At 44.5% G+C, this 27,883-nt stretch overlaps 1 protein-coding gene across 1 annotated transcript; it reads left to right on the top strand.

Moving 5' to 3' along the window:
* Positions 1 to 3,581: 3,581 nt before the first annotated feature.
* On the top strand, positions 3,582 to 27,398 carry LOC124134867 (zinc finger CCCH domain-containing protein 14-like). The gene is made up of 16 exons (XM_046499941.2): positions 3,582 to 3,705; positions 4,896 to 4,938; positions 5,247 to 5,361; positions 5,906 to 5,946; positions 7,096 to 7,344; positions 8,297 to 8,583; positions 10,974 to 11,131; positions 11,774 to 11,895; positions 12,854 to 13,045; positions 13,917 to 14,271; positions 14,775 to 14,950; positions 21,329 to 21,449; positions 22,075 to 22,214; positions 22,989 to 23,128; positions 23,686 to 23,798; positions 24,225 to 27,398. The coding sequence occupies exons 1-16, from the start codon at positions 3,664 to 3,666 to the stop codon at positions 24,256 to 24,258; spliced, it is 2,328 nt and encodes a 775-aa protein (XP_046355897.2). The 5' UTR covers positions 3,582 to 3,663; the 3' UTR covers positions 24,259 to 27,398.
* The last annotated feature ends 485 nt before the right edge of the window (positions 27,399 to 27,883 follow it).

Raw genomic sequence — 27,883 nt, forward strand, 5'->3', positions numbered from 1 at the left:
ACAAGTTTGTCAAGCCTACTGTGCTGGTGTGTTAACATACCTCGATCCCTCTAGCCTGAGAACATACTCCACAAGTTTGCCAAGCCTGCTGTGTTGGTGTGTTAACATACCTCGATCCCTCTAGCCTGGGAACATACTCCACAAGTTTGTCAAGCCTTCTGTGCTGGTGTGTTAAGATACCTCGATCCCTCTAGCCTGAGAACATACTCCACAAGTTTGTCAAGCCTTCTGTGCTGCCGTGTTAACATACCTCGATCCCTCTAGCCTGAGAACATACTCCACAAGTTTGTCAAGCCTTCTGTGCTGGTGTGTAACATACCTCGATCCCTCTAGCCTGAGAACATACTCCACAAGTTTGTCAAGCCTTCTGTGCTGGTGTGTTAACATACCTCGATCTTTCTAGCCTGAGAACATACTCCACAAGTTTGTCAAGCCTTCTGTGCTGGTGTCTTAACATACCTCGATCCCTCTAGCCTGAGAACATACTCCACAAGTTCGTCAAGCCTTCTGTGCTGGTGTGTAACATACCTAGATCCCTCTAGCCTGAGAACATACTCCACAAGTTTGTCAAGCCTTCTGTGCTGGTGTGTTAACATACCTCGACCCCTCTAGCCTGAGAACATACTCCACAAGTTTGTCAAGCCTTCTGTGCTGCCGTGTTAACATACCTCGATCCCTCTAGCCTGAGAACATACTCCACAAGTTTGTCAAGCCTTCTGTGTTGGTGTGTTAACATACCTCGATCCCTCTAGCCTGAGAACATACTCCACAAGTTTGTCAAGCCTTCTGTGTTGGTGTGTAACATACCTCGATCCCTCTAGCCTGAGAACATACTCCACAAGTTTGTCAAGCCTTCTGTGTTGGTGTGTTAACATACCTCGATCCCTCTAGCCTGAGAACATACTCCACAAGTTTGTCAAGCCTTCTGTGCTGGTGTGTTAACATACCTCGATCCCTCTAGCCTCAGAACATACTCCACAAGTTTGTCAAGCCTTCTGTGCTGGTGTGTTAACATACCTCGATCCCTCTAGCCTGAGAACATACTCCACAAGTTTGTCAAGCCTTCTGTGCTGGTGTGTTAACATACCTCGATCTCTCTAGCCTGAGAACATACTCCACAAGTTTGTCAAGCCTTCTGTGCTGGTGTGTTAACATACCTCGATCCCTCTAGCCTGAGAACATTAGTCCACAAGTTTGTCAAGCCTTCTGTGCTGGTGTGTTAACATACCTCGATCCCTCTAGCCTGAGAACATTAGTCCACAAGTTTGTCAAGCCTTCTGTGCTGGTGTGTAACATACCTCGATCCCTCTAGCCTGAGAACATACTCCACAAGTTTGTCAAGCCTTCTGTGCTGGTGTGTTACCATACCTCGATCCCTCTAGCCTGAGAACATACTCCACAAGTTTGTCAAGCCTTCTATGCTGGTGTGTAACATACCTCGATCCCTCTAGCCTGAGAACATACTCCACAAGTTTGTCACCGCTGTGGTTCGGGTATCCTTCTGTGCTGGTGTGTTAATATGCCTCTGTTTATCATGTTTTGGGGTGAGAAGCAGGTGCTCTGATGCACTTCAATTTCTGCGTATAGTAAGCCTCGTGTCGAGTCAAGACGCAATCCTCTATTGTTGCCTGGCAATAACAATCGACAGTTAATAAACCAGAAACTTTACATAACTCGCCAACATGCTTCAAATCAGGTGATTTGACCAGAACAATGCATTGCATCTCGTTCACGTATGGAATTAAACGATGGGGGTACGATTAGGGCATTGTTTTTACAACAACTTGATCTGCTTAATTTAAAAATATGGGAAAACTGTCAGAACCTTTCTTAAGAAAGTATTCAGGTATGCCCACTGGAATTATCAACACGTGTATTTGGGCACCAAGGTAACAATAACGCTAAAAGTGATGAGGAACGTTTCACTGTACAGACTGTAATACCTGAACACGAGTTCAGCACATGGAGTTTCCCGAAAGGTGAAAACAGCATTACTTTCTCACCTTCTACGGTACGCTTCTGTACTGTTAGTGTTGGCGTCTAGTTACACAGAGACCATATATCAGTTAGGTACCTACCCGTGAAGATCAGGGTTAGCATTGGTATTCAGGAACCCAAGCTTGTCGTAAGATGCCACTAAAGGGATCGGGTGGTCAGGCTCGCTGACTTGGTTTGTGCATGTCATTGTATCACATTTGCGTAGGCCGATACTCATGATATCGATCACTGGATTGCCTGGTCCAGACTCGATTATTTATCGATCCACGTAATGTATCAACCAAGTCAGCGAGCCTGACCACCCGATCCCGTTAGTCGCCACTTACGACAAGCATAGTCGCTTTTTACGGCAAGCATGGGTTGCTGAAGGCCTATTCTACCCCGTATCTTCACGGGTCAAAGCTCGTATCAGGGTGGGGGTGTAAATATGAGACTCCTTGGCGCTGTACTTACACAACATGTTTATGACTATCTCCGATTTCTATTCTGTACATGTATATCGGTAAAAGGTTTTGATAAGGGATTTAATGCAACAACTTACATTATTGTGATAGATTAATGAGACACAGAGATTACTAGTCTGAATGTCTTCCGTCTCAGGCTGAAAATAAAGCTATTCTCTGGATATTCTCCGCTCTATTAATGCTCTTGTTCCCCAGCTTCATGCTCACTGACACCGGAACCGTGCGTTATTTTACTGGAACCACACACATATATGTAAATTCTGTTTAGAATTATAAAACTATAGTATAGGGCGATCAATATTATACTTATTACATGTTTCCACAATAAAAGTTGAAGTGTGAGAGAAGTCTAAACATATTTTCTAAAACTCTTTCATTTCAATGTGTTAGCTGTTTCCCTGCAATCCTTTTGTTTTGTCCCAGAATAAGCATGTCTCGAAAAAATGTTCAAGGAGTTAGTAACACCTAATAATACAAAAAGTATGATTACATTCTGAATGGAAACATTTTGTGAAACGGCATAATATCCATTTTTTGTAATATTCAAAGTATCAACACTTTAATTTTTGCGTCAATACTCTTGAAACTTAATAATTAACATAATTTTAAAGTATTTTATACAATCATTTTAAATATCGGCAATGAACAAAAGTACTTCCTGCAGGATCGAATACAGGAAGTATTATTCCAACCATAGCAACGTTTACATTGTTGCTCGAAAAGATGTGAGGTTTGAAAATGCGTGTAAGTTGCTGAGAGATAGGCTGGGGCAGTAAATATTCCTGTCAGAAAAACTTACGGTGGCATGTCAATGATGGATGATAGGAATCTTTACATGTGTTGTGAAATTCCACGGATAAAAGCTATGCTGATTCGTTTAGTCAATGAAAATGAAATGATTTTCTGTGTTATATTATTATATATTAAAAGATAATTTAATGCACTCAAAAATACAGCATCCTTAAAGTTAATTGTGTTAGGGTCAGGGTTATTCTAATTCTTCCCTTAGCCCGTGGATACTTGAATGCAAATAGTGGCGATAATGTTAGTCACGAAAAGTAGAAGCGTATTCCAAATGATTAGCGGCCAGCCAACCTCGAGTTATTTCCCTTTGGAAGAGGTGGCGCAAACGACAAGACGTCGTCCGCATGAAGAAAAGTTGGTTCTTTTGCAGATTGTAAACATTGGTTAATTTTAATGAATGACGATGGAAATTGGATCTGAAATCAGTCACAAGATCCGGGTAAGATTCTAGCACTATATGCATAGTAGATTAAACATGCACCACAACATGAATCCAATGTCAATGGCGTTCAATAAAAAGCTATTCGGTGTACCCTAATTTCGTGGTACATTTACTTGCCTTTGGGTGTCCAGCTAATGCACTGGCTACACAGTTGTCAGTCACCGTAGTACCGAACAAGACTGTTGATATGTCAATTATGAAACTACACTATCTTAATCACATTTTTGTGTTGTGATGGTTGGTGAAAATTAACAACACTAAGCTTGTTTCGTGTAGTCGTTGAACGACACTAGACGGTTCATCAGCTGTTCATGTTCGTGTTGACCAATATATGCACATTTTCGCAAACCCAGGCTCTAATGTGTGGACTGTTAACAGTTGATGATGAGTATGATTTCTAGAGTTGCGTATGTTATATTTATTTCAAATTCAAGGGATCACTAGCATGTAGGAAAATGTTTGGCAACAATGCAGTTTATTGGGGACAGCTAATATAGCGCCTATTAGCTCAGGTTGCCGACTGTGCCTCTGGCTTCGCCGATTTCGCGTGCCTCTTCGATTTTGTTTTTGTTGTGTAAGGGTAATGATCTCCCTTCCGATAAATAACAATAATAGCCCACTCCAATCTTTGCTGCCTATGGTAAGTTGTTATCGCCACATCCCTTCACAGAACTCCTTGCTGGTGGGCTGCATAGAGTCTTTTTTTAATGATAGATGTTGAAGTACAGCTTCCTGTATATGCACTTCGATCTCTGTTGATAACAGCAGCAATTTTGGATCTATTATGAAGTGCAAGTCACGTAATGAGACGATCATCATGTCTTGATGTCATTTTTTAGGTCTGCCGCTCCCAGCTCTCATTGCGACCCAATCCATTTGATGGTACTCGTCCCACAAATGAGAAAGTGCACCTTTTGATTTGTCAAACATTTGATTGTGAGTTCCCCTATAGGTGCACCCACTTTGGCTTGTGTGCATGTGTCTGTAGTATATTTCTGTATGCCTCACTTTTGCCCTCAATTCAGTGCCTTAACATAGACCTTGGGTTCAGTGCCTGAACATAGACCTTGGGTTATGATCCTGACTCTTTGGTATTAATCTTTGTCTAACCTCAGTTCAGCATGTTAACAGTTATCATGCTTATGACGTACTTTAATGACGAGACATGTCTGTTTGTTTTTTTGCAGTCTGCTATTAAGGCAAAACTGGTTGAACTTGGAGCCTATGTAGGTATGTAATTCCACCGGGATTTTTAACTTTACTATGTTGATCATGTTGACAGGGACTGAATGTTTGTAAAAACATGATGATAATGTGGATAATTATTATAATATTCTTTAAACCATGGTCACTTAAATCCAGCATAGTAAAAAATGAATAGATGAATGAAATAGTTTACATATATCATGTATATGATTATCAAAATACATATTTTGTTAATTAGATAAACTTGTAAACACAATGACTCTTTGCTGTATGAGGAGATCTCTGCTTGGTTTGTCATGTTTCTAGGTTTATACTGTGTGTTTGTAATGTAGATGAAGAGCTACCAGACTACATCATGGTGATGGTGGCCAACAAGAAGAACAGTTTACAAATGAAAGAGGACCTCAATCTCTTCCTTGGTGGGAACACAGAAAAGTTCACCACATGGTAATCTTGTTTTCTTTAATATTGATTTATTTCTGGTAAACATGGATAGGGTCATTACTGTTGCTAATAGCAGCATGTTTTTGTGTTTTTCATCCATTAAACATTGTTAAATATTTCTATAATGATCTGTTGTCGAGAACACTTCATGTTGTAGTTTTCAAAATATGGATTTCCCATTATTTGAATATTGTAAGACAAAGTATAATTCGGTCTCGCTTTAGTGTTTTCATCTTGATCAGGGGCAGTCAGGTAGCCTAGTGGTTAAAGCGTTCGCTCGTCTCGCCGTAGACCCGGGTTCCGACATGGGTACAAGGTGTGAAGCCCATTTCTGGTTTCCACCGCCGTGATATTGCTGGAATATTGCTGAAAGCGATGTAACACCACACTCACTCACTCATCTTGATCAAGTCAGTCTACTAATGTATACTGTGTCAAATAAACTCTAATTTTGTGTGAGTATTGAATTTTGTGTTTCTTGCTAGTACATTTATTAAGCTGACCTTTAAAAAGAGATTACAGCCTCATATTAATTCTTTGTTTACAGGCTCCACAACCTCATCAACAAGTTGCAGTCTATCTCAAGTGGTGAGAAATGTCCTATGGCTAGAGTGAAAGATAACTTTGTGACAATTTCAACAAAACATCCTCAATTAATCCATAGATTGGAAATTTCAAATAGTGTGGTGACACGACCATCTGAAGGAGGAGAACTACATTGTGAACAGAAATTATTTTGTCTAGCATTCAGTTATCATGTTTATAGCAGCTTCCCAAGGCAAGGCAGTTAACTGACTATGTAAGTTTCCACCCTTGCCGCACTAGGCTGGAAGTATGGCATTATATTTTGGCAGGACTAAGGAGTCTATACATAGTCCAATCAAAATCCTGTGACGAAAATCGACATCCAGTTCCTAAACTGTCGTGCAGGTTTAGGTCGATTGCAGGATTTGCATATCTTTTGTACCGGCAACTAGGCGATGACAGATATTTTCCAATTTTTTTCATGTTTTAAATGAAGGCGCTCAAGTAATCTCATGCTCTAGATCTTGATTATCGATCAGATCGTCTTGACTGGGTGCCACCATTTTGTTTGACGCAAATGCAAGTAATATAATAGGTGGAATCTGATTAGTCAATAGGAAGGACATATAAGGGATGTAATTCGTAATAGCAACTGGTGGCGCTACAATCGAGCCACGAAATTCCAGTCTAGTTTGGCAAGTGTAGAAACTGGACGTTTACAGTCTGTTAACTCTCTTGCCTTGTGAAGAAGGCTCATAGTGATTTCTTGAAAATATTGAACCTTTCACAGATTCACAATCAGAACTGTAATTCAACACATATGAAACTTGAAGATTTTGAAAACTTATAAGGGAAAAGCATGAGCATGATGAAAGTCATGGGGTCCTTGTCATGAGACTTAAAGATTGAAGGAGTCTCTAGATTTAAACATGTGTTAAATAATTTCTTGATTTCGAACACTGAGACAATAATGGATGTCTCTACATTAGCACATGTTGAGGGATTACTGACTGCACAATACAGAAAAAGTATTCTGTCATTTGTGTCTGATCATGATTGAAAGGAATAATTGATGGTATAAGACCAACACCTGATTAATATAAAACCAAAAGAAAACTCACAATCAGCAAATTGTTGCCAAACCAAACATCAGCTCACATGATGGAGGATGAATATACCAGTAGTGGCTTGAGACAATAAATTATCTTTCAGAAACAGTATCAGACGACAAGGAGAAAGAAAAGAAGGAGAAGGAGAGGAAGAAATCCACGGAAAAGAAGAAATTTGCCACAATAGATGTACCAGTGGCAGTGCCTGTTAAGAAGGTTGAGAAGGCACCTGCAGTCCAGAAGGAGACGGTGAAGCCTAAGGCCATCAAAGTGAAAGAGGTAGTTGTGCAGAAGGAGCCCTCACCTGCACCAGAGCCTGAAGAACCGGAGTTTACTGTCAGGGCAGATACAGGTGAGGCAGCAGTAGCAGTAGGATGACTTAGTTGTTTAAGGCCCAGCTTCATTTCCCAAGTAGGTACAAGATGTACAGCTCTAATCTGCTCTCCTCTCACCAAACATATCTTTTGGAACTACTCGTCAGAAATTTGGCATTATTTTCAGCTGATTTTTCACTTAATATACGGCTTAATATATAGGCCAGAAGACATTTTACTAGACTCGGGGTAGGACTAGTAGCTATTGTCGCAGACTGATATGTTAAGCATAACATACTAAAAGGAGGCATATAACTATACTCTCTCACTCAGTTGAGCTGTTATCATGATGTAGATATACATGATACTCTCTAAGTGTTTAGACTTAGAGACATTACTGATCTGTTATAACCATTCTATATTGTATGATACTCAGAATCAGTATCTTCAGATTAGTGTGAGGACAGTCTGTGGACCGCCTCTGTGGTCTAGTGGTAGAGCGTCCGCCCAGAGAGCGGAAGGTCCGGGGTTCGATCCCCGGCCGCGTCATACCAAAAGACGTTAAAAGATGGTACTTGTATTTACCCTGTCTGGCACTCGGCATTAAAAGGCTAAAACAAGGACTGGTCGGCTCGGAGTCAGTAATCTGTGTCTGAGTGGGGTATTCATGTTAAACTGCGGCATGGTATCTCAGTGTGCTAGCACTATAAATCGGCATCAGTCCGGACTAGTACAAGCAGCCACACAAACACACACATGCATGCACATCACTATAAGTGCAATAATCTTGGACGCGACGTTAAACCCCCTTTCACCTCACCACCTCACTAAACCTGTGAAGACGATAGACAGGTTTCAGTTTTGTAGGACCAGAGCTCGAAATTGGTCAGAATTAGATGTCGGTTGTATTTTTGAAAGAGCAATGATGCAGGGCTCCGTTCCCTTTGTGGATCTATATAAATATATTTATATATGCATGTAATATTTCAGATGAGTTCAGTGAAGAAATGAAAGAGATTGAAAAACAGGCAGAGGCAAAGAGAGTCCCCAGTCAGCCCACTACCACAGCTCCCCCAGTAGTAATCCCCACCCCTAAGGTCGTAGTCGCCACTCCCCCACCAGCTCCTGTGACGGTAGTGAGGGAGCCACCCGTGGTCCGACCCGCAGCTAGTGCTGTGTCTCGACTAAGTGACAGAAAGCCTGTTGCAAGACCAGAGGCCCGGCGGGATGGGAGGTCCGTTGTCTCATCAGACAAACCAACTACAGTAGTCAGAAGGGTGAGTTTCTGTCGGGTACCACTGCTCACTGCTTTTATTTCTGTCTGGGCCAAATACTACTAGCTTGAACATGTATTTTGTCATTATTTTCTGTAGATTTTAGTCTTTTGTACATGTACGGTAAATCTTTAAGTTAATGTGTCTCCAAATTAATATAACTGCTGACCCCTAGCCCAAAAGCGACTCAATATCAATGCAACTCCCCCCACCCCATCCCCAGTGGAATGATACCTATCCTTATCTTAATCCAACCTAACCTTAATCCAAGCAAATAGCACCACGCTGAGTTGAGCACTTCGATAAAAACAATTAACAGTGTTTTCCTAAAAACAACACGGGTATTAATGAAGTTCAAGGGCAATAAAATAATTGAACCAACAACAGTTCACTGATAGATATGCAGAGAAGGTGTTAACAAACTTGAAGGCAAATGACAAGACAAAGGCTGTTAGATCTGAGGAGTGTGGTGAAGCCTATTGGTGCGCGTTGGGTTGTGTTGGCTTTTGACGAAGTGTCACGTGGGTGGCGTCTCTCTGGACTGCTGTAGTGGTCAATGTTGCCTAGTTTTACATGAGTGGGTAGAACTCTTGACCCCAGCCGTGATAACTCACCAGATGCCTCTTGTGTAATTCCTATTCTTTGAATGACATGGTTACATTCACCCTTTTACAACTGCTGCTCAGTAAACCGTGTTTGTGATAATATTCAAGTTGGTATCCAAAGTGTGCAGTGAGGCAGTCTTATTGTTGATAGTCATTTTGGAGACATAGATGCAAAGTTTCATTAATGCGAAGAAAGACCACTCGCATTTTTCGCATTTAATTCACACTTGCATTAATTTCAAGATTTACAGTATATGGACTAGAATAAGCTGATCTTACAAGGCAAGAAATGTTTTGCAAGACTTGGGCTTTTGAGTAGTCGGCTAAAATCACAAAATAATTGATTTTAATTTCAAAGGGTCGGATATGGTCGGAAATAATGATTACATCATGTACATCACTGTTTATTTCCGTAGTGGCAACACATGCCACCCACCCTATCCTGCTAGCCCTGGTGTGAAAATTCATAAGGGGTTTTCTGATACTGTTTGGACACTAGTAGGGTAGATTGGGGCATGTAGGGGCAGTTTCTGTGTTTCCTTCACTAATTTTCTTTTTTCTTTCAGTAACTTAAAAGAAGTGGCCTAATAAGTTTTGGGATATATTTTCGGAAATATCATAAACATGATAAAAGGGCTAGTTGTATCCAAGCGATCACTTTGCTGTTTGTGTGTAATATATTGAGCTGTCTTACAAACTGGTCGTTAGGGCAGTGAGGTAGCCAAGGGGTTAAGGCATTCACTCTTCACACCAAAAACCCGGGTTCGATTCCCTACATGGGTACAATGTGTGAAGTCCATTGCTTTTAAACTTATTGCATACTGCGTGAAATGGGGACAATTTTTCTCAGAAACTACTAAAGTTACTTGAATGAAAGTTTGCATGCTTATCTAAGTGATACCTGTCAAGACTGAGTTTGAAAAGTGGCCCTGTCAGATATATTTTTATTGAGTTATGGCCCTTGCTTCATGCTTTTGAAGTTAGTGCATACCGTGTGAAATGGGAGTCAAGTTTTCTCAGAAACTACTGAAGTTAAGATTTGTTCAAATTTCGAACTGATCCAGTCTGAGTTAAAATATTGGTGCCGTAAATTATTTCTTTGCAGAGTTATGACCCTTGATCCATGTTATTTTACATGTGGCATGTGATGAAGCTAGATCTAAGAGATACTTGGAGACTGAGTTATTTTTCCAGAGAAGGGACCTTTTGTCATGTTTGTGTGTATTAATTTCATATTTAATCATTTTTTCTGATGACATTAAGACCGCCTCCGTGGTCTAGTGGTAGAGCGTTGCCCGGAGAGCGGAAGGTCCGGGGTTCGATCCCCGGCCGCGTCATACCAAAAGACGTTAAAAGATGGTACTTGTTAGCCTGTCTGGCGCTCGGCATTAAGGGGCTAAAACAAGGACTGGTCGGCTCGGAGTCAGTAATGTGTGTCTGAGTGGGATATTCATGTTAAACTGCGGCATGGTATCTCAGTGTGCTAGCACTATAAATCGGCATCAGTCCGGACTAGTACAAGCAGCCACACAAACACACACATGTACATGCACATTGCTATATAAGTGCAATAATCTTGGACGCGACGTTAAACCCCATTTCACCTCTTTCTTCTTAAGGCTTTATAGGACTCTTTTTTTTATGGTTTATATTCACTACTATATGAACAAACAAAATTCTAATGTGCTCCATGGCGGAGAATAGTGATAACAGTGTTTTCTTGTTTTATTTTCTCTTCAAAACCACATAGTGAATGCTTCTACCATGTTTGCTGTTAATGTTTTACAGACAATGGTTATGAAGTCTTCCAGTATAGCTTTGAAGCGGAAAGCCCCTAGTTCTGTAGTGAAACCCATGTCCAGTCCTGCTGAGGAGGAGGAAGAGTACGACCCTCACAATCCCTCGGTGGGCAGCGTTGCCAGTGTAGTGCGAGTCACTGCAAGGAAGTGAGTGTGTTAGCTTACAGCTTGCTTTCAACTTGCCAGGTGATTAAAGTGTCCCTTCACAGATTTCCCTTCATCTGAATCTGTGAAGTCATGGTGTCCCCTGACCTGATATTGCTGGAGTGCTGCTAGGAGCTCGCTCCTTGTGTGTGGTCAAACCAATTTGTCTCTTCTTGTTTTATGTTTGGAATGGAACTACCAAACTACCAACTACCCAAGGACACAAGTGAACTGGACCAATAAAGAGCATTGAAAAAAGGCTTTAGTGCTTAGTGCTACACTATTTTACTGAATGTAATGTTAAAATGCCTTCTAATTTGAGTAAATAGGAACTTCACAATTGAGTTTTCCCCAGTCTGCCTGCCTAAGGCACTTCGTTTAGAATCTTAGAAATACACGTTTCACCTGCGATGGACATAATGAGATGTGGCTGCAGACTGCTCTTGTCAGACATGAAGCAACTAACTGTACTGTACTGTACTGTACTGTCTTTCTTCGTACAAGTTAATACTTTTTGGATAACAAAAAGGGGAAAAAATGTAAAAACAGGCCAAACTGAATTTCTACACAGAGTTATGGGAATTGAATTGCCGCGTGGGGAAGAGGCCACCCTAACTAACTGTATGCCGTGTATCTTTATCCCAGGTCTAGTGTACCCCGATCTCTCCAGGCCAACAAGATGCTGCTGATGAAGGCTATGACAGATGCAGAGAAGTCCGTCACCACCACTGGCAAGCGATCAGTCACAGTAGCCGACACCAGACAAGGTATGTGGCTATGTCGCAGGAACACATCAGCTTCTGTCCTACGCAGTTCTTGTTTTCAAATATTGGAAACTCAACTTTGTTAACTGTTTCCTTTGTAACTATTTCCTTTGTAACTATTTTTTTTTTAACTGCAAAACAACTGCACCATGGAACCGAAGGGAGACATGTTGCCCCCTTGATAACAACCCATACAATCCAACATTAAAATAAGAGGTAAAACCCACGACTACATAACCCTTATAGATCCCCCGCTAATATTAATTCAAGTATAAATGAACACATCATTCCTTCCATGTAGATCAGCCAAGTACATTCTACACGAAACTGATACGTAATATATGTTGAACAGCCCTGCCCCAGCCATGCAGTCTTAAATCTATCATATTGATCATTGCGTGATTTTGTGAAATCAGTAAATGGCCACACAAGATCAATGTACAATCAACAAATATGTGGCAGCAGCAATATATAATAGGATTTATTTCCTGTCTGTGCACTTATGAATGTCCAGAATTTGTCCTTGTCTTGAGGGAGACACATGCTCTGTTCTTGAAGCAGAGATACCATATTGGAAGCAGGTAAATTGTTGATGTTTTCCGATAGGTATCATCTGCACTTTGGAAGTAGATTAGTAGAAGAGGGCTTCAAATTGCTTGTGTAGGTACAGCCAGCTTTTTAGAAATGCCTCAAACCGTGTAGTACTACCCTTGTAAATAAGCCTTTAATTTAAGCAAGCTCCTCACAGCGGAGCTCTCTATACTGGAAGGGTAATGAAGATGTGAAGGACTGGTATGGAGCTTGGACTGTAAACAGTAAGGGAGGTCACTCTATTTAACATGTGTGTTTGATTTGCTTCACTAACAATCATCAGAAACATACTTACAATATATGCTGCCACATAACAATAGTTTGAGACAGGCAGCTCATTTCTGAGTTTGTCTTTGGTTTTCCTTGTCAGAGCGAGGCCAGCAGCGCTCTCAGTACAACAGCAGTAGGGGAACAGTACCAGCAGACAACAACGTGACACGGTCCTACAACCCCACTCGACCTAGCCTGGTGTCCCGGTCCAAGAAGGAGGAGATTATGAGGAGAATGAAGTACACCATCGAGGTCGAGTCACCTCAGGATTCACCCGAGGAACCAGGCTCTGGTAGGTTTGCTAATGAATTGAAAGCTTTGCTGAAGGAATAATAGTAGGCATTTTCAACATGTCCAAAAATGGAAAGTTTCTGTTTAAAAAGAATTTTACTAAATGTATTTGATACAGGAACATGGCTAATAATGGCAAATAAGAGATAGCTAATCATTATCACCACTATGAATGAATTTTATACAAGCAAACAAAAAATTAGTCTGCTGCCTGGAGGCATGGGTGGCCCAGTCGTCTAAGGCGCCACAATTCGCTGTGCAGAGTTGTGTCCCTATCTTGTGTCTGGCACTCCAGAAACCTATGATTTTGGGTTCGAATCCCAGTTCGCCCTGATTATGTTTCTAGGTTTGTCAGCACCATACCCGTGCTCTTTGGTTTCACCAAAGTGGTAATCGTCTGAGACCTACAACACTTCCACATTAAGCTGACACACTGTGATATAACTGGAATACTGTTAAGTGTTAAACCCAACTCACTCACTCACTCACTCACTCACTCACTCACTCACTCACTCCTCTACTGCCTACTTTTTTCTCAGGATGAATTAAGACAGTTAATGGTCTTTTCAAAAGTTATCACTTCAAGCTTTCCTCGCACATAAAAACTAACAGGCAGTGATATAATTGAAATACTGTTCAAAGTGGCATTAAAACCAAACTCAATCTCTCCCTCCCTTTGCAAAAGTAATCTAGCCCATTGTAGCAATTATCAACAGTTAGGGAATATAATGATGTAACAGCAGTAAGGTTGCTGAGAGAAAGAAATCAAGACTGGTTCCATGAAAGTCCATCATAGCTGACCTGCCTTCCATAAATACTTTGATCTTGTGCAGGTGACATAACTACATGCATGAATAACTTGTTGTCTGCAGAGGAGGAGCTGGTGCCCGACAACCGGGTGGTAGAGGTGGACCCAGAGGAGGAGCAGGATCAGGGAGTGTCCAGTCCAGAAGCAGTGGCTGGGGCATCTGACTCTGACCCTGGGATAGAGGTGGAGACGGTGGTGGAGGAAGAGGATGGAGTAGGTGGGGGGGTAGAGGAGGAGACGGAGCAAGAGGCAGAGGCTATACCTGTTATCCTGGAGGAAGAGGCATCAGATGAGTTCCGCCATGTTCTGGACACAGAAGTGGGTGCTGTGAGTCAGGTTCAAGGCAGGCTACAGCAGCAGCAGCAGGAAGTGATGGCAGAGGAGGAGGGTGACGGCAACTCCAGGGTTGTCAAAGACAAGTAAGTCCAACAAGAAAAGACGTTTTGTCTTGGAAATTGTACATGTATGCATTTGTGACCTACTGTTTATTATACAGATACCAAATTACTTTTAATTTGCTTTAAATAAATATTGACGACTACAGTGATGATATTGAAAACGGGATCATGTTATTATTGCTCTGAATGTCTTGCTGGATTGAAATAACCTGTCTTGAAATTTTGTAAGCTAGTGACTATGACAATCTACCAGATGATAAAGAAGTGAACTGTGCTGTGTACGGGGCAGTAAACACATCACAACCTCTACATAATATCTACTACTCAACAGTTGCTAAGGACTACACCTTTGGCAAAAGATGACTATTTTGGTCCTTACCACAAAAGTGGAGTAGTAGATATTATATGTGGAGGTTGTGTTGAAGACTAGTGCCCCATTCACAGCAGTCATTACCGTATAATCATCTTGACTTGCTGCACCAGTGTGTACCTTAGTGCATCAATATTCTATCTTCTTCCTACAGTTCCAAGAACACCAAGTTTATTGTGACCCTTGACGGTGTGGATCCTGACCAGTACGACAGCATGGAGGTGGACATGGACGATGCGGCCGCCGACTCTACACGGGTCATGGAGATGATGTCCCGCGTGGCTCCTCCCAGAATCAAACCTTTCTCCATCAACCTCAAGGACTCAGATGGTGAGCACATACCTTTGATGGATTTTGTTGGACATTGCGAATGGGGATGTCACAAAATTCCGACAAAATTTATCTAGTAACTCTATGATGTGTCACAATATCTCATATTGCAAATTGTTCATTGTTGACTGACCAGGCATTGTTTGTTTCTATTGTTATATTTACGGTATTTTCTCTATTAGATGCCAGACCACAAATACACACAGGCCTCTCACTGACTCCAGGTTATATGCTCTTTTTCAAAAATAGAAGCCCTGCCTCCTCTACTGTAATTTGTTGGTGGTTAATAATGACTGTTTCATGCAAATGTACCCTTTGTATGGCTTTAGAATTTAGGATTCAGTAAGATATTGAGTTGTGACTGTGCCAGCATAAACAGAAAGATGTGGGGCGTCTAATAGACGCTAGACGAACGGCTTGCACAAAATAAATAGACGCCTGGGTGTCTAATAGGAGAAATATGGTACATATCAATGCAGATAGTGTAGTTATTATTTTGTTTGTATTTCAGACATGTTAGGTTCTGTGGTTATCATCTTGGTGAGAGAGTAATATAAGTATCAGTAGTCTGGTAGTTGTTAATAGTTGGTATAAACGCATTATGTAGTGAAAACCCATAACACCATTATACATCCCATCATTCATGTCGATAGATATCATCATCTTATTACATTAAGTAATACGTTACCACTGTTATACCGAGGCTGTTGTCTCCCACAACTGCTGCTATAGCGAAATCTACCACAGAGATCTCAATTACCTCATGCAGCACGTGCGTAGCCACCTAGCTGCCATGTGACACCCTTCACTCTTGTCTCCTTCGTCTGCTTAGCAAGACGTGTTTTCTCCTGCTGAAGCGTTCCTTGAAGATTTGGTGATATTTATTATAGTTTATTCTCTAATAAACTGTGCTTTTATGGGGCGTTGCGGTAGCTACGCTTGGTTATAATTTTCCCGCCAAACGGAAAATTTTTCCCGCCCTTTTTTCTATATACTTGCGGGGTTCGCGTATGCACGTTGTGTTTTACGTTTCCCCTGTTCTTGTATGTTTTGGGGGTTAACATAACTTATTTCTTTAATAAAAGTTATATGTGTATGTTATATGTTCACATTGCTCGTTTATTTTCTTGTGAAAATGTTCGTTTGTGAATCATTGTGGTGCGTGCGTTGTAACCATGTTTTGTTCTTTGTTTATAGCAAACAATCAATGTCTGACATGGATATGTCCCCAGTATCCACCCCCTCTACCCCTGCTCCTCGGAGTTATGGGGTGTGCAGAAAGTTTTTGTCGTCCCGGGATCCCCACGTTCGTTGCCCGCGGTGCAGGGTTCCTTGCGGGGACACCCGGTGCATCCTGTGCGAAGGTCTGGGGCCTGCGGATTTTGAGCGGTACCGGCTGTACGTACAGTCCGTCTCCACCCCTGTGGTGGCCGGTTCGTCCGGTCGGGGTCCCCGTGCGGGTACCACCTCCTCGGCTGCGGCGGATCCCCTTGCGGCCCTCGGGCTGTCTGGGGATTCCGTCGCCGCATTGTTGTCGAAACTTGTGGATTCCATGCTGGCGGCCTTATCGCAAGATAGGCCGCTGGCTGTTCCGTCCCCGGCCTCTTCGGTGGCCGCGGGGTCGGACGCGGGGTCCACCGGTAAAGCGGCGGATCTCTTGGCGGCCCGTGTGCTGTCCGGGGATTCCGTCGCTGCATTACTTGCATAACTTGTGGACTCCAAGCTGGCGGCCTTATCTCAGGATAGGCCGCTGGCTGTTCCGTCCCCGGCCACTTCGGTGGCCGCGGGGTCGGACGCGGGGTCCACCGGTACGGCGGCGGCTCCCGTGGTCACCGGTCCTTCCCCCGAACCGTTGCTCCCGCTATCGGTTTAGGACCGCGTGGCCATGGTTTATGACCTCTTTGAGGACATGTCCTGGCCGGTACCGCGGGGAATCCACGACTGTGGGTTCCTCCGAGGTATACGATGAGTCTTCCGACTCGGCTTTCCCCGCATCAACCTTGCTGCGCGGTTTCAAGCCTTCCTTGGAGAACGCCTTCGCGGCGGCCTCCGGTCGGGGTCTCCCGTTGCCTCCGACGTCGTGGAGAAAGGGTTTATTCCCGGTACATGACCTTGCCTTTCCCGAGGCTGGTCCTACCGCGGAGGCCCATGTTGAGCGGTTGGGTGTCCGTGCCCCACCGGCTGCTACGGTAACGCAAGCTACCTTGCACCAGCTGGACGCCCTCGCTCGGCACTCCATGTCTCACGGAGACACTTACTTGGCTGCAGCGGCCCGTCTGGTCGAAGGTTCTCCCACGGACCGTGACCAGCGCATTTACAACTGCCTGCTCAGTTTAAATGCTTCCCTGGAGTACGTTGCCGAGGACTCTCGGCACACACTTGCTCTTGTTGGGTCCCTGCATAGGCGCCTGGGTGCCGCTCCTAACCGGAGCGCGCCCCAGGCTGCTGCGGCCGGTAGGTCTAAGGGGTCGGGTTCTTCTTCCTCTGGGAAGTAGCCCCGCCCTGAGGGCTCCGGTATGGGCAATCAGCTGCCCTTTCGCGGGAAAACGGGGAACTGGGGGAAGCCCAAGTCGTCGACGGACGGCAAGGGCCCCTCCAGGTGACTCTCATTGGAGGGGTTCGTATGCCGACAGCGCCAACTTCGGTTGGCCCTTAGGCGAACCCGAGTCACTTGGCCCTGGACAGTTGCGCCTGTCGCAACCTGTCAGGGCCCCCTCTCCTTCCCCAGTGGGAGCCAGACTCCAGACTTACTGGGAGAATTGGGAACAAGTGTTCGACGACCCGTGGGTGGTCAACACGATTCGGTACGGCTATCGGCTTTATCTCAAAGCGAATCCGCCGCTCACCGTTGCCCCGTTGGCAGGTTTCGATTCGGAAACCGATCTTCCCATCCTCGCCGATGCCATCGGCAGGTTGGTGGAGAAGGGGCAGTACGGGAGTTAGCTCTACCAGAAATAACACCGGGGTTTTACTCCAGGATATTTCTCGTTCCCAAGTAGGACAGTGCCGAACTCAGAATGATTCACACGTCCGCTCCCTGGCTGTTCACCCGGTTAACCACCCCCATAGTGGGGTTCCTCCACAGGAGGGGTGTCCGGTACTTCGCGTACCTGGACGACTCGCTAGTAGCAAATCGAATGACGGACACCCTGTCACGCCATCTCGATTTCGCACGTCGGCTCTTGGAGCAATTTGGGTGGATTATCAATCTCCCCAAGAGCGAGTTAACCCCTTCTCAGAACTTGCTGTTCATCGGAGGTCGGTTCAACACGGTGTCCCATCGCCTCTTTGTCCCCCCAGACCGGTGGCACAAAATTCAGGCGATGATTGCCAAAGTCTTAGCGGTGCAACAGACTGTTCACTTTTGGGAACAGCTGTTAGGGCTACTTGTATCAGCCCAGGACTGCACCGCACGGGGTCGTCTCCAACTCCGCCCGCTGCAACGGTTTTTAATCCAGTTGTTAGCAACGGAGGTGAACAGTGCGACCGTCGCCCTCCCGGATCGGCTCCGACCGCATCTGGAGTGGTGGACGGTCCCTTACATTGTCTTATCAGGAGTCTCTATGCGGCCCTACCGGGCCACGTTGACCCTGTATACAGACGCCTCTCTAGTGGGCTGGGGCGCCCATCTAAAGGGGGAGGTGAGCTCGGGGCTGTGGTGCTTAGACGAACTAGGTCTTCACATCACTTGTCTCGTGTTCAAGGCAGTGATCAACGCAGTCAATCACTGGAAGCATCGTCTCGTCGACGCCCGGCTCATGCTGGCGACCGACAACACGACGGTAGTGTCCTATGTGAACAAACTGGGGGGAACCCACAGTCACTCGCTACTCGATCTCACGTTCGAGTTTTACGCTCTGGTGGACAGTGTCCCGTGCCAGATACGCGCCCGTCACATCCCAGGTGTGCGGAACGTACTGGCCGATGCTCTATCGAGGCCTCAGGATCCGAGCCCCACAGAGTGGATGCTGAACCCAGTAGTGTTTCAGTGGCTGTGCGAACGTTTGGGTCGTCCGATGGTCGACCTGTTCGCAACGCGGTTCAACAATCAACTCCCGTTGTTTGTATCACCAGTCCCGGTCCCGAGGGCCATCGATCACGATGCTCTCGCGTTAGACTGGACGGGCTTGGTCGCTTATGCTTACCCGCCGACAGCGTTGATACCACACATTCTAAGCCGGCTCCGAGGAGTTCGCTGTCGAATGTTACTGATCGCGCCCATGTGGCCGAACAGATCGTGGTACCCCGACTTGCTGACCCAGGTCACGCAGTCGCCACTTCCACTGCCTGTGAGACCGGATCTCTTGATCCACCCTCACACCCGTCAGCTTCATCCAAACGCAGGGCAGTTCAATCTGCACGCGTGGATGTTGTCACCGAGCGTCTGAGGAGTAAAGTTTTTTCTCGCCGGGCGTCTCGGGCATACATTAGTATGCATCGTGATTCTACCCAGAAGGTGTATAATGCACGTTGGGTTATTTTCACGAAGTGGTGTTGTAAACATCACATTCATTCGCCAGATAAGGTATCTGTGCAGGATATTGCTCGTTTCATGTCTCACTTGCGAGAGACCCGGAAACTCTCCGGGGGTTCCATTGCCAACTATGTCTCGTCCGTTGCTACGGTACGGGACGTTGCTATGGGTACCAGTCTCTCCAAAGAGCCGGTGATACGGGGTATTATCAAGGGTTTCAAACAGCACGATCTTAAGAAGGGCCGCCTTCGGGCACCGGCCTTGGATCTTTCCCTAGTGTTGCAATCACTTACGGAAGCTCCGTATGAACCCTTGCATAGTGCTTCGTTCCGGCATGTGACTTGGAAAACAGCATTTCTCCTCTCCTTTGCCACGGCGGCACGTGTATCCGAAATTCATGCACTCGATGTCGCCAAGGTACGATTCGATAGGGGTGACGAAGGAGCGGTCCGCCTGGGCCTGCTCATGGGCTTCGTCGCCAAGAATCAGAGAGTCGGGCATACGGAGAGAGAATTCACTGTAAGATCACTCAAAGAAATCTTACATCCTGCTGATACTGAGGACAGAGCGCTGTGTCCGGTTAGGGCCCTTAAGTATTATCTTAAGGCTTCGAATGAACGTAGACAAGGGCGTGACCGTCTGTTCATATCGTGTAACCCTAATCGCACGGTTGACATAACTCGCAACTCGATTGCGTTGTGGCTTCGTTCTGTCATCAATCTGGCGTACCGGTTTCGGGGGTTACCGGTAGCGGGGTCAAACCCGCACGAGATCAGGGCGCTAGCGGCAACATTTGCCCTACACTCGAATATCTCTGTTCGCAGAATATTACGAGGTTGTTACTGGCGTTCTGACTCGGTTTTTGCCAATCATTACCTCAAACAGGTCGCTGATGCCGTCGTGGAGAGTGTGCACCGTCTTGGCCCGCGGATCGCGGCGCAAGCGGGCACCTAAGGGGTGTGCCCAGCGCAATTCCGAACTCCTCAGGCGTCTGACCTTGCACGGTGGTCAATCTGGGTCGTCTCCAATGTTCCCACTGCCGTGGGTACAGGAGTTGGGGTCCCGCAAACCAGCGCACTCACACCACAGGTGAGGGCGGCTTTTTGTGTGCTTTGTCCTTATTTGTATTTTGACAATTATGTCTTTAATTGTCTGTCGTGTATCCCAACCTTGTGATGCATGCTTACAAATACTGGAATTAGGTCACGCGCCTAATGCATACTTTAAGTAGGCTTGCTCTGGGATATACGGTCTGAAGGAAATTAATTTCCCTCTTTTCGACTGTTTAACCTGATCTAAGATTAAGCTCACGCGGATACAGTGTTCTCATCCGCTGCGGCGATGAAATACCTATCCAGTGGGGCCGTTTGGAGTCACCAATCGTTTTGGCAATGACGATTGAGCCTTACGGTATGCGCTTGACAGTGCTTTGGTATTCCTATAGGGTAACGCCTAGCTAGGTGCATGCGCATCGAGTGCTTCCGCCTTGGTGTTTACTTCCGCTGGTCGGAAGGAACGCTAGCAGTCAGGATTCGGGTTGTAGGTGCTCCCCACCGCCTACTGTGGTAGTCAGCCTCGGTATAACAGTGGTAACGTATTACTTAATGTAATTTGTAGAATTTTCCTATTCGGAATATTCTATAAGTAATACGTTACCACTGGGCTGCTGCCCGCCCGTCCGTCCCCCGAGCACTTGCTCTCGCAGGAGACAAGAGTGAAGGGTGTCACATGGCAGCTAGGTGGCTACGCACGTGCTGCATGAGGTAATTGAGATCTCTGTGGTAGATTTCGCTATAGCAGCAGTTGTGGGAGACAACAGCCTCGGTATAACAGTGGTAACGTATTACTTATAGAATATTCCGAATAGGAAAATTCTACAAAATTGCCGAAATGTTTGCTTTCAGATGAAGAAGATCCTTCTATTACCCCTCTGAAAAAGGCAAAAATGGCAGAAAAGTGTCGATTTTGGCCAGCATGTGTTAATGGCAATGCATGTGAATATCACCATCCCACAGTCACTTGCAAGTGAGTTTACAAGCATTGTCTTTTTACACAGTCGCATGGGGGGGTGCCATGACCAATCTCATTCAAGTCCGATCTTAGTGCTCGTTACCGCTACACCAAAGATCTGAGGACATTTCTATTTCAGTAATCGTTATAAACACTTTTTGGTCAGGACCACTTGAGGACAAGGGAAGATCTGGTTTGGAATAGGTCTTCAGCAACCCATGCTTGTCGTAAAAGGCAACTATACTTGTCGTAAAAGGCAACTATGCTTGTCGTAAGAGGCGACTAACGGGATCATGTGGTCAGGCTCGCTGACTTGGTTAATGCATGTTTTTGGTTCCCAATTGCATAGATCAATGTTAATGATGTCAATCACCTGATTGTCTGGTCCAGACTTGATTATTTACAGCCGTCATATAGCTGAAATATTGCTGAGTGGTGTTAAACAATAAACAAACCAAAATGTTGAAACATGGCACAGTGGTCTCCCTTGCACTGGTAACAGCTCGTGCAGTGAGGTAGTTTATTATGAAGGCTTAATTCTAGTCTCACTCTTGTCATGTACCTCATTCTGGTAATAAATGCATCTACTTTGCTGACTCGACAACATTGATCTATTGTTTACTGTTTTATCTCTTAACAGAACATTCCCCAGCTGCAAGTTTGGAGATAAATGTTTGTATATTCACCCAAATTGTAAATATGATGCCCGGTGTACAAAAACAGATTGTCCATTCACACATGCAAGTAGAAGAAAACCTATGGCTATATCCCCTCCCCAAGGTAAGGATATGGTTTACACGGCATTGCACAATGATTGCTATACAGTAAACTATGGTTATAACGAACTCAAAGAGACCACTTCTTTTAGTTCGTTATAACTGTAGTTCATTATAAGCATGTTCATTATAAACGTAGTTTACTGTAAGTGGCGTAAAACCTTCCTCACAGTGAGTTGGCAAACAGGAAAATCTGATGATGAGTTTAGAGGAATCCAGCAAAATCACGGCTGGGGACACTTGAAAAGTGCATCACTCATTGTACCCAATTGAGGAATCGAACACAGGCCTTCGTGTGATGAGCAAACGCTTTAACCACTAGGCTACCCCACCACCCCAGGTTCTGCTGGATGTGGGTTTGAATTTCCGAAGTGCTCATGGATTTCACCAAAGTAGGATGTCAATCACTGGATTGTCTGGTCCATACTAGGTATTCAGCAACGCACGATTGCCGTAAAAGGTGATTATGCTTGTCGTAAGAGGCGACTAACAGCGTTGGTTGGTCAGGCGTGCTGACTTGGTTGATGCATGTCATCGTATCCCAATTGTGTGCATCGATGTTTATGATGTCAATCACTGGATTGTCTGGTCCATACTTGATTATTTACAGACCGCCGTCATATAGCAGGAATAATGCTGAGTATTGTAACTACAAACAAAGAAAACATTCTGGAAATTACTTGCCCTTTGGTGTATGTGATGAGTAGAAAAACCTTGTTACATGTACGCATGTGTCAGTGTATTCATCATGTTCATTTTTCATGTTTGACTGTTGCAGTTATTGCCATTCCCCAGCCCAAGGTGATACTAGCTGCCCCCATGGCGGCTGTACCTGCCGCATCAACACATCCTCGTCAGATCACCTGTAGATTCTTCCCAAATTGCCACAACATGAAATGTCCATTCAAACATCCAAAGGTAGGTTAATATTGGCTCAACATTACTCAGTGTTTTACAGATCCTTGTCATCATGGTGGGCACGGGTGGCCCAGTCGTCTAAGGCACCGCAATACGCTGTGCAGAGTTGCGTCCCTTAGGCACACCAGAAATTTATGATTGTGGGTTTGAATCCTGGTTATGTTTCTAGGTTTGTCAACACCATACCCATGCTCATTGGTTTCACCAAAGTGGTAAACGTCTGAGACCTGCATCACTTGGGGCTTTCCTCCCACATTAACCTGACACGCTGGGATATAACTGGAATACTGTTAAAAGCGGCGTTAAACCCAACTCACTCACTTGCTCACTTTTCATCATGTTCACAGGGTGATGATGGGTTATGAATGGTGTCTCTGTGTGTGTGTCGGTGGGGGTGATACTATTGAAAGTCAATCTAAGTACCCTCTTTGTTGTGAGTTGCATGCCCGTTTCACATGGAGACAAATAGATTATTCCTTTGCAACACAATAACCATGATAACAGAAACATGAGTTCAGATGTCTGACAATGTTGACAGAGTGTGTGTTGTGTTGCAGCCTTGTAGATATGGGTTGAGCTGTGCCAAGAAGGCAGCATGCCCTTTCTTTCACCCAGCCCTGCCAAGCAAAGACAAGCTGACCTGGAAGGCAGGCAAGGTGGAGCAGGGGAGGTAGGTCAGAGCTTGGACAAAGTGGTGTGACACGTCATACTTCATTGTCAGGATGACAGTAAAGGATGCCTTTATAAGACTCAAAACCATTCATCCAATAGCAATCAGTAACGTATACCTTTAGCCTGCATGTTGTTTTGGGAAAAAATAAGAATTCTGATACAAATAGCAAACTTTTTCATTCCAATAATATGACAGGACTTTGTTTTGGGGGGTTCTCTACAGTTATATTCATTTAAACTTAAGTGATTTGAGCTTTTATGTTTTTGACTGTTCATTTATATAAGTAAATTAATCTTCATATGGAACCAGGGTTTGTCCAGAAAGTTATTAGTCCAGATACCTAAAAGGGGCATTGTTTTTGTGAATATATAAGGTGTTAGTCTATATTGCAATGTGGAAACTGTATCTGCTCTCCTGTTTCAGTGCCACCAACACAGACGGCATCAAGGCCTCTTGATCTTCATCAAGGCCTCCTGTGTGACTGCTGTCTGTGTGGATGTGTTTTACATGATGCGTTGTCCAGAACATGGTGTGATCAGTGGTTGTAAGGACACTACTCTCTGGGCAGAGAAGACCAAAGGTACCTAGCTCCTCACAGTGATCGTTCCTGGAGCTCTCTGTACTCTCGCTGCCACCAGTCCCTACTCTTCGCTGTGTGACTGCTGTCTGTGTGGATGTGTTTTACATGATGCGTTGTCCAGAACATGGTGTGATCAGTGGTTGTAAGGACACTACTCTCTGGGTAGAGAAGACCAAAGGTACCTAGCTCCTCACAGTGATCGTTCCTGGAGCTCTCTGTACTCTCGCTGCTACCAGTCCCTACTCTTCACTGTGCACAGCAGACAAGTGGACCTCCCAACTGTGATTACAAACTAACAGTGGCTGCTGTGGCACAAAATACTTTCACCCTTCTCACTTGTTCTGTCAGCTGGACGGGTAGCCTAGTGGTTAAAGCGTTCGCTCGTCACGCCAAAGACCCGGGTTCGATTCCCGACATTGGTACAATGTGTGAAGTCCATTTCTGGTGACCCCCGCCGTGATATTGCTGGAATATTGCTAAAAGCGGCGTAAAACCATACTCACTCACTCACTCTGTCAGCTGGATATTCTATTTTATTTCAAGTCAGGTATACGCATGGATAAACCAAGATGGTGGAAATGTAAAGAAAAAAGTTTGGTGTTTTTCTAATTGTATGGGACCAATTGAACCAATTTTTTTTAAATGAATAAATGTACATTTATCTGGGAAATACTAAGGTCATTTCACAATTCACATAAGTAATATGATATACGCCAATACACATTTGGGGTTTGAAAGAAATTTCAAGTTCATTATAATAGATGCAGCCACACTGGTTGTAGCGATTATACTGGGAGTGTAATGAAGGTGACACTCACTGGAATGGAGCTTTCAGTAAAGTACCACGGGAACTACTGCCCGGAGAACCACTTCACACACTAACTTGTACAACATAGTTCAGACAAGTGTACATGCTGAATGCATGTTGATTGTGATATGACTCTGATGTGTTGGATTCTGACTTAGCTAGGGATGAGCCTGGATGACTGTGGGTCTCTACTGACAGGGAGGACTGTGGGTCTGTACTGACAGGGAGGACTGTGAGTCTCTACTGACAGGGAGGACTGTGAGTCTCTACTGACAGGGAGGACTGTGGGTCTGTACTGACAGGGAGGACTGTGAGTCTTTACTGACAGGGAGGACTGTGAGTCTCTACTGACAGGGAGGACTGTGGGTCTGTACTGACAGGGAGGACTGTGGGTCTCTACTGACAGGGAGGACTCTGGTTCTCTACTGACAGGGAGGACTGTGGGTCTGTACTGACAGGGAGGACTGTGGGTCTCTACTGACAGGGAGGACTGTGAGTCTCTACTGACAGGGAGGACTGTGGGTCTGTACTGACAGGGAGGACTGTGGGTCTCTACAGACAGGGAGGACTGTGAGTCTCTACTGACAGGGAGGACTGTGGGTCTCTACTGACAGGGAGGACTGTGAGTCTCTACTGACAGGGAGGACTGTGGGTCTGTACTGACAGGGAGGACTGTGGGTCTGTACTGACAGGGAGGACTGTGGGTCTCTACTGACAGGGAGGACTGTGAGTCTCTACTGACAGGGAGGACTGTGGGTCTGTACTGACAGGGAGGACTGTGGGTCTCTACTGACAGGGAGGACTGTGAGTCTCTACTGACAGGGAGGACTGTGTGTCTGTACTGACAGGGAGGACTGTGAGTCTCTACTGACAGGGAGGACTGTGGGTCTCTACTGACAGGGAGGACTGTGGGTCTCTACTGACAGGGAGGACTGTGGGTCTCTACTGACAGGGAGGACTGTGGGTCTGTACTGACAGGGAGGACTATGGTTCTCTACTGACAGGGAGGACTGTGGGTCTCTACTGACAGGGAGGACTGTGGGTCTGTACTGACAGGGAGGACTGTGGATCTCTACTGACAGGGAGGACTGTGGTTCTCTACTGACAGGGAGGACTGTGAGTCTCTACTGACAGGGAGGACTGTGGGTCTGTACTGACAGGGTGGTGTTGTCAGACTGAGCAGGCCGCACATGGTTACATTGATCAGTTATTTTAGCAACATGTTGTGTTATTAGCAGTTGTTTGGGATTGTTGTGTCTGTATTACCCTATTAATGCTGAGGTTGAGAAAATAATTGATGTGAGTATAAGGCCTTAACACCCTGTTTTGACATATATTTTCATTTTCAAAATATTAATACAAATTCAATTGAGAGAAAAGACTATTCTTAGTTTGTGGTTGGTAGGAGGGTATGTTACAAAATGTGCTTGTGGAACTGTTTCCTTGAATGAAAAGTCAAAGAGTTATGTCCCTTCCCATTTTAAGTTTTGGGGTACTTTTTCTTATTATCGAAATTTGTTTTCTAACTAAATCTGCCCAATGAAAACAAGTTGTTTGTTCCACCACTGTCCCTCATTGTGAAATTTGGGTTGACGGATACCTAAGCCAGGTTATAAGACCAGTGTAATCCAGAATCACAAGCAATGAAAAACTACAACTTATTTACATGATATGAACAATTATGGAAAAGATACAACGATAATGTATGTCTTGTTTTTAACACATTCTTATTATCAGCCTTCTGTACACTAAACATTGTGTCTTTATCAAAAGCATTATCAGGAATGTGTGTTGACATTTGATATTTTGTTAAATCTGAACAACGACAAAGCTATGACAGTTCTGTAACAGAACAGTAATTATTTATTACTACTGCAGACAACATTTCACAAAAACAAGCCAGCAAAATCAAACAGCAGCGTTTCTGAGAATGCGACTACCTTGGTATTTTGTTTCAAATATATTGTAACAATGAAATCAATGCCAATTAAAAACAACTTTAAATAAGTAACTATGATTTTAGTCCTCTCTGATTTTTTTATGGCAAATTGTGTCATGGTGTGACTGATTTCAGGCAAAAATGACATGAGACCCGTGAAGATCCAGGTGAGAATAGGTCTTCAGCAACCTATGCTTGCCGTAAGAGGATCAGCTAACAGGATCTGGTGGTCAGGCTCGCTGACTTGGTTGCATGTCATTGTATCCCAATTGCATGGATCAATGCTCATGATGTCACTCACTGGATTGTCTGGTCGAGACTGGGTTATTTACAGACAGCCTTCATATGGATGGAATATTGCTGAGTGTGGTGTTAAACAACAAAAAGCAAACAACCAAAAATCACATGACATGACACAGAATGGAACTGGTCGCAAAGTCTTGCTTAGATGCCCTGCTTGTGGCTTGGAGTCCCAAATGTACCCTGATTGTGACCTTGCTTGTGGGTTTCAGCCAAGGGATTATCAGATATGACCTTTGTCAATTGGTCTTGCCTCTGCCTGTTGACCATACCACAACAGAAATACTGTTCAGTAATGCCTTGAGAAGAACTCATAAAGACAACACAATCTAAAGTGTGTCCAGTATATGAAAATATATTTATATGCAGCTATTTCTTTGGTATTTTAAATTTGGGCTGTGTGTATCAAGTTTTGCCTCTGCTTGTTTTTATTTAACTATATCATTGATGCAGTG

The sequence above is a fragment of the Haliotis rufescens genome, unplaced genomic scaffold, assembly GCF_023055435.1.
Source record: "Haliotis rufescens isolate VD_foot unplaced genomic scaffold, xgHalRufe1.0.p SCAF_3, whole genome shotgun sequence".
In the NCBI taxonomy this organism is placed as follows: Eukaryota; Metazoa; Mollusca; class Gastropoda; order Lepetellida; family Haliotidae; genus Haliotis; species Haliotis rufescens.

What these genes read in the sequence shown, in the direction of transcription:
- LOC124134867 (XM_046499941.2), top strand. Translation starts at nt 3,664, where the DNA reads ATGACGATGGAAATTGGATCTGAAATCAGTCACAAGATCCGG. An exon ending in AAATCAGTCACAAGATCCGG is followed by an intron (nt 3,706 to 4,895) that starts GTAAGATTCTAG and finishes GTTTTTTTGCAG; the next exon opens with TCTGCTATTAAGGCAAAACT. An exon ending in GTTGCAGTCTATCTCAAGTG is followed by an intron (nt 5,947 to 7,095) that starts GTGAGAAATGTC and finishes ATTATCTTTCAG; the next exon opens with AAACAGTATCAGACGACAAG.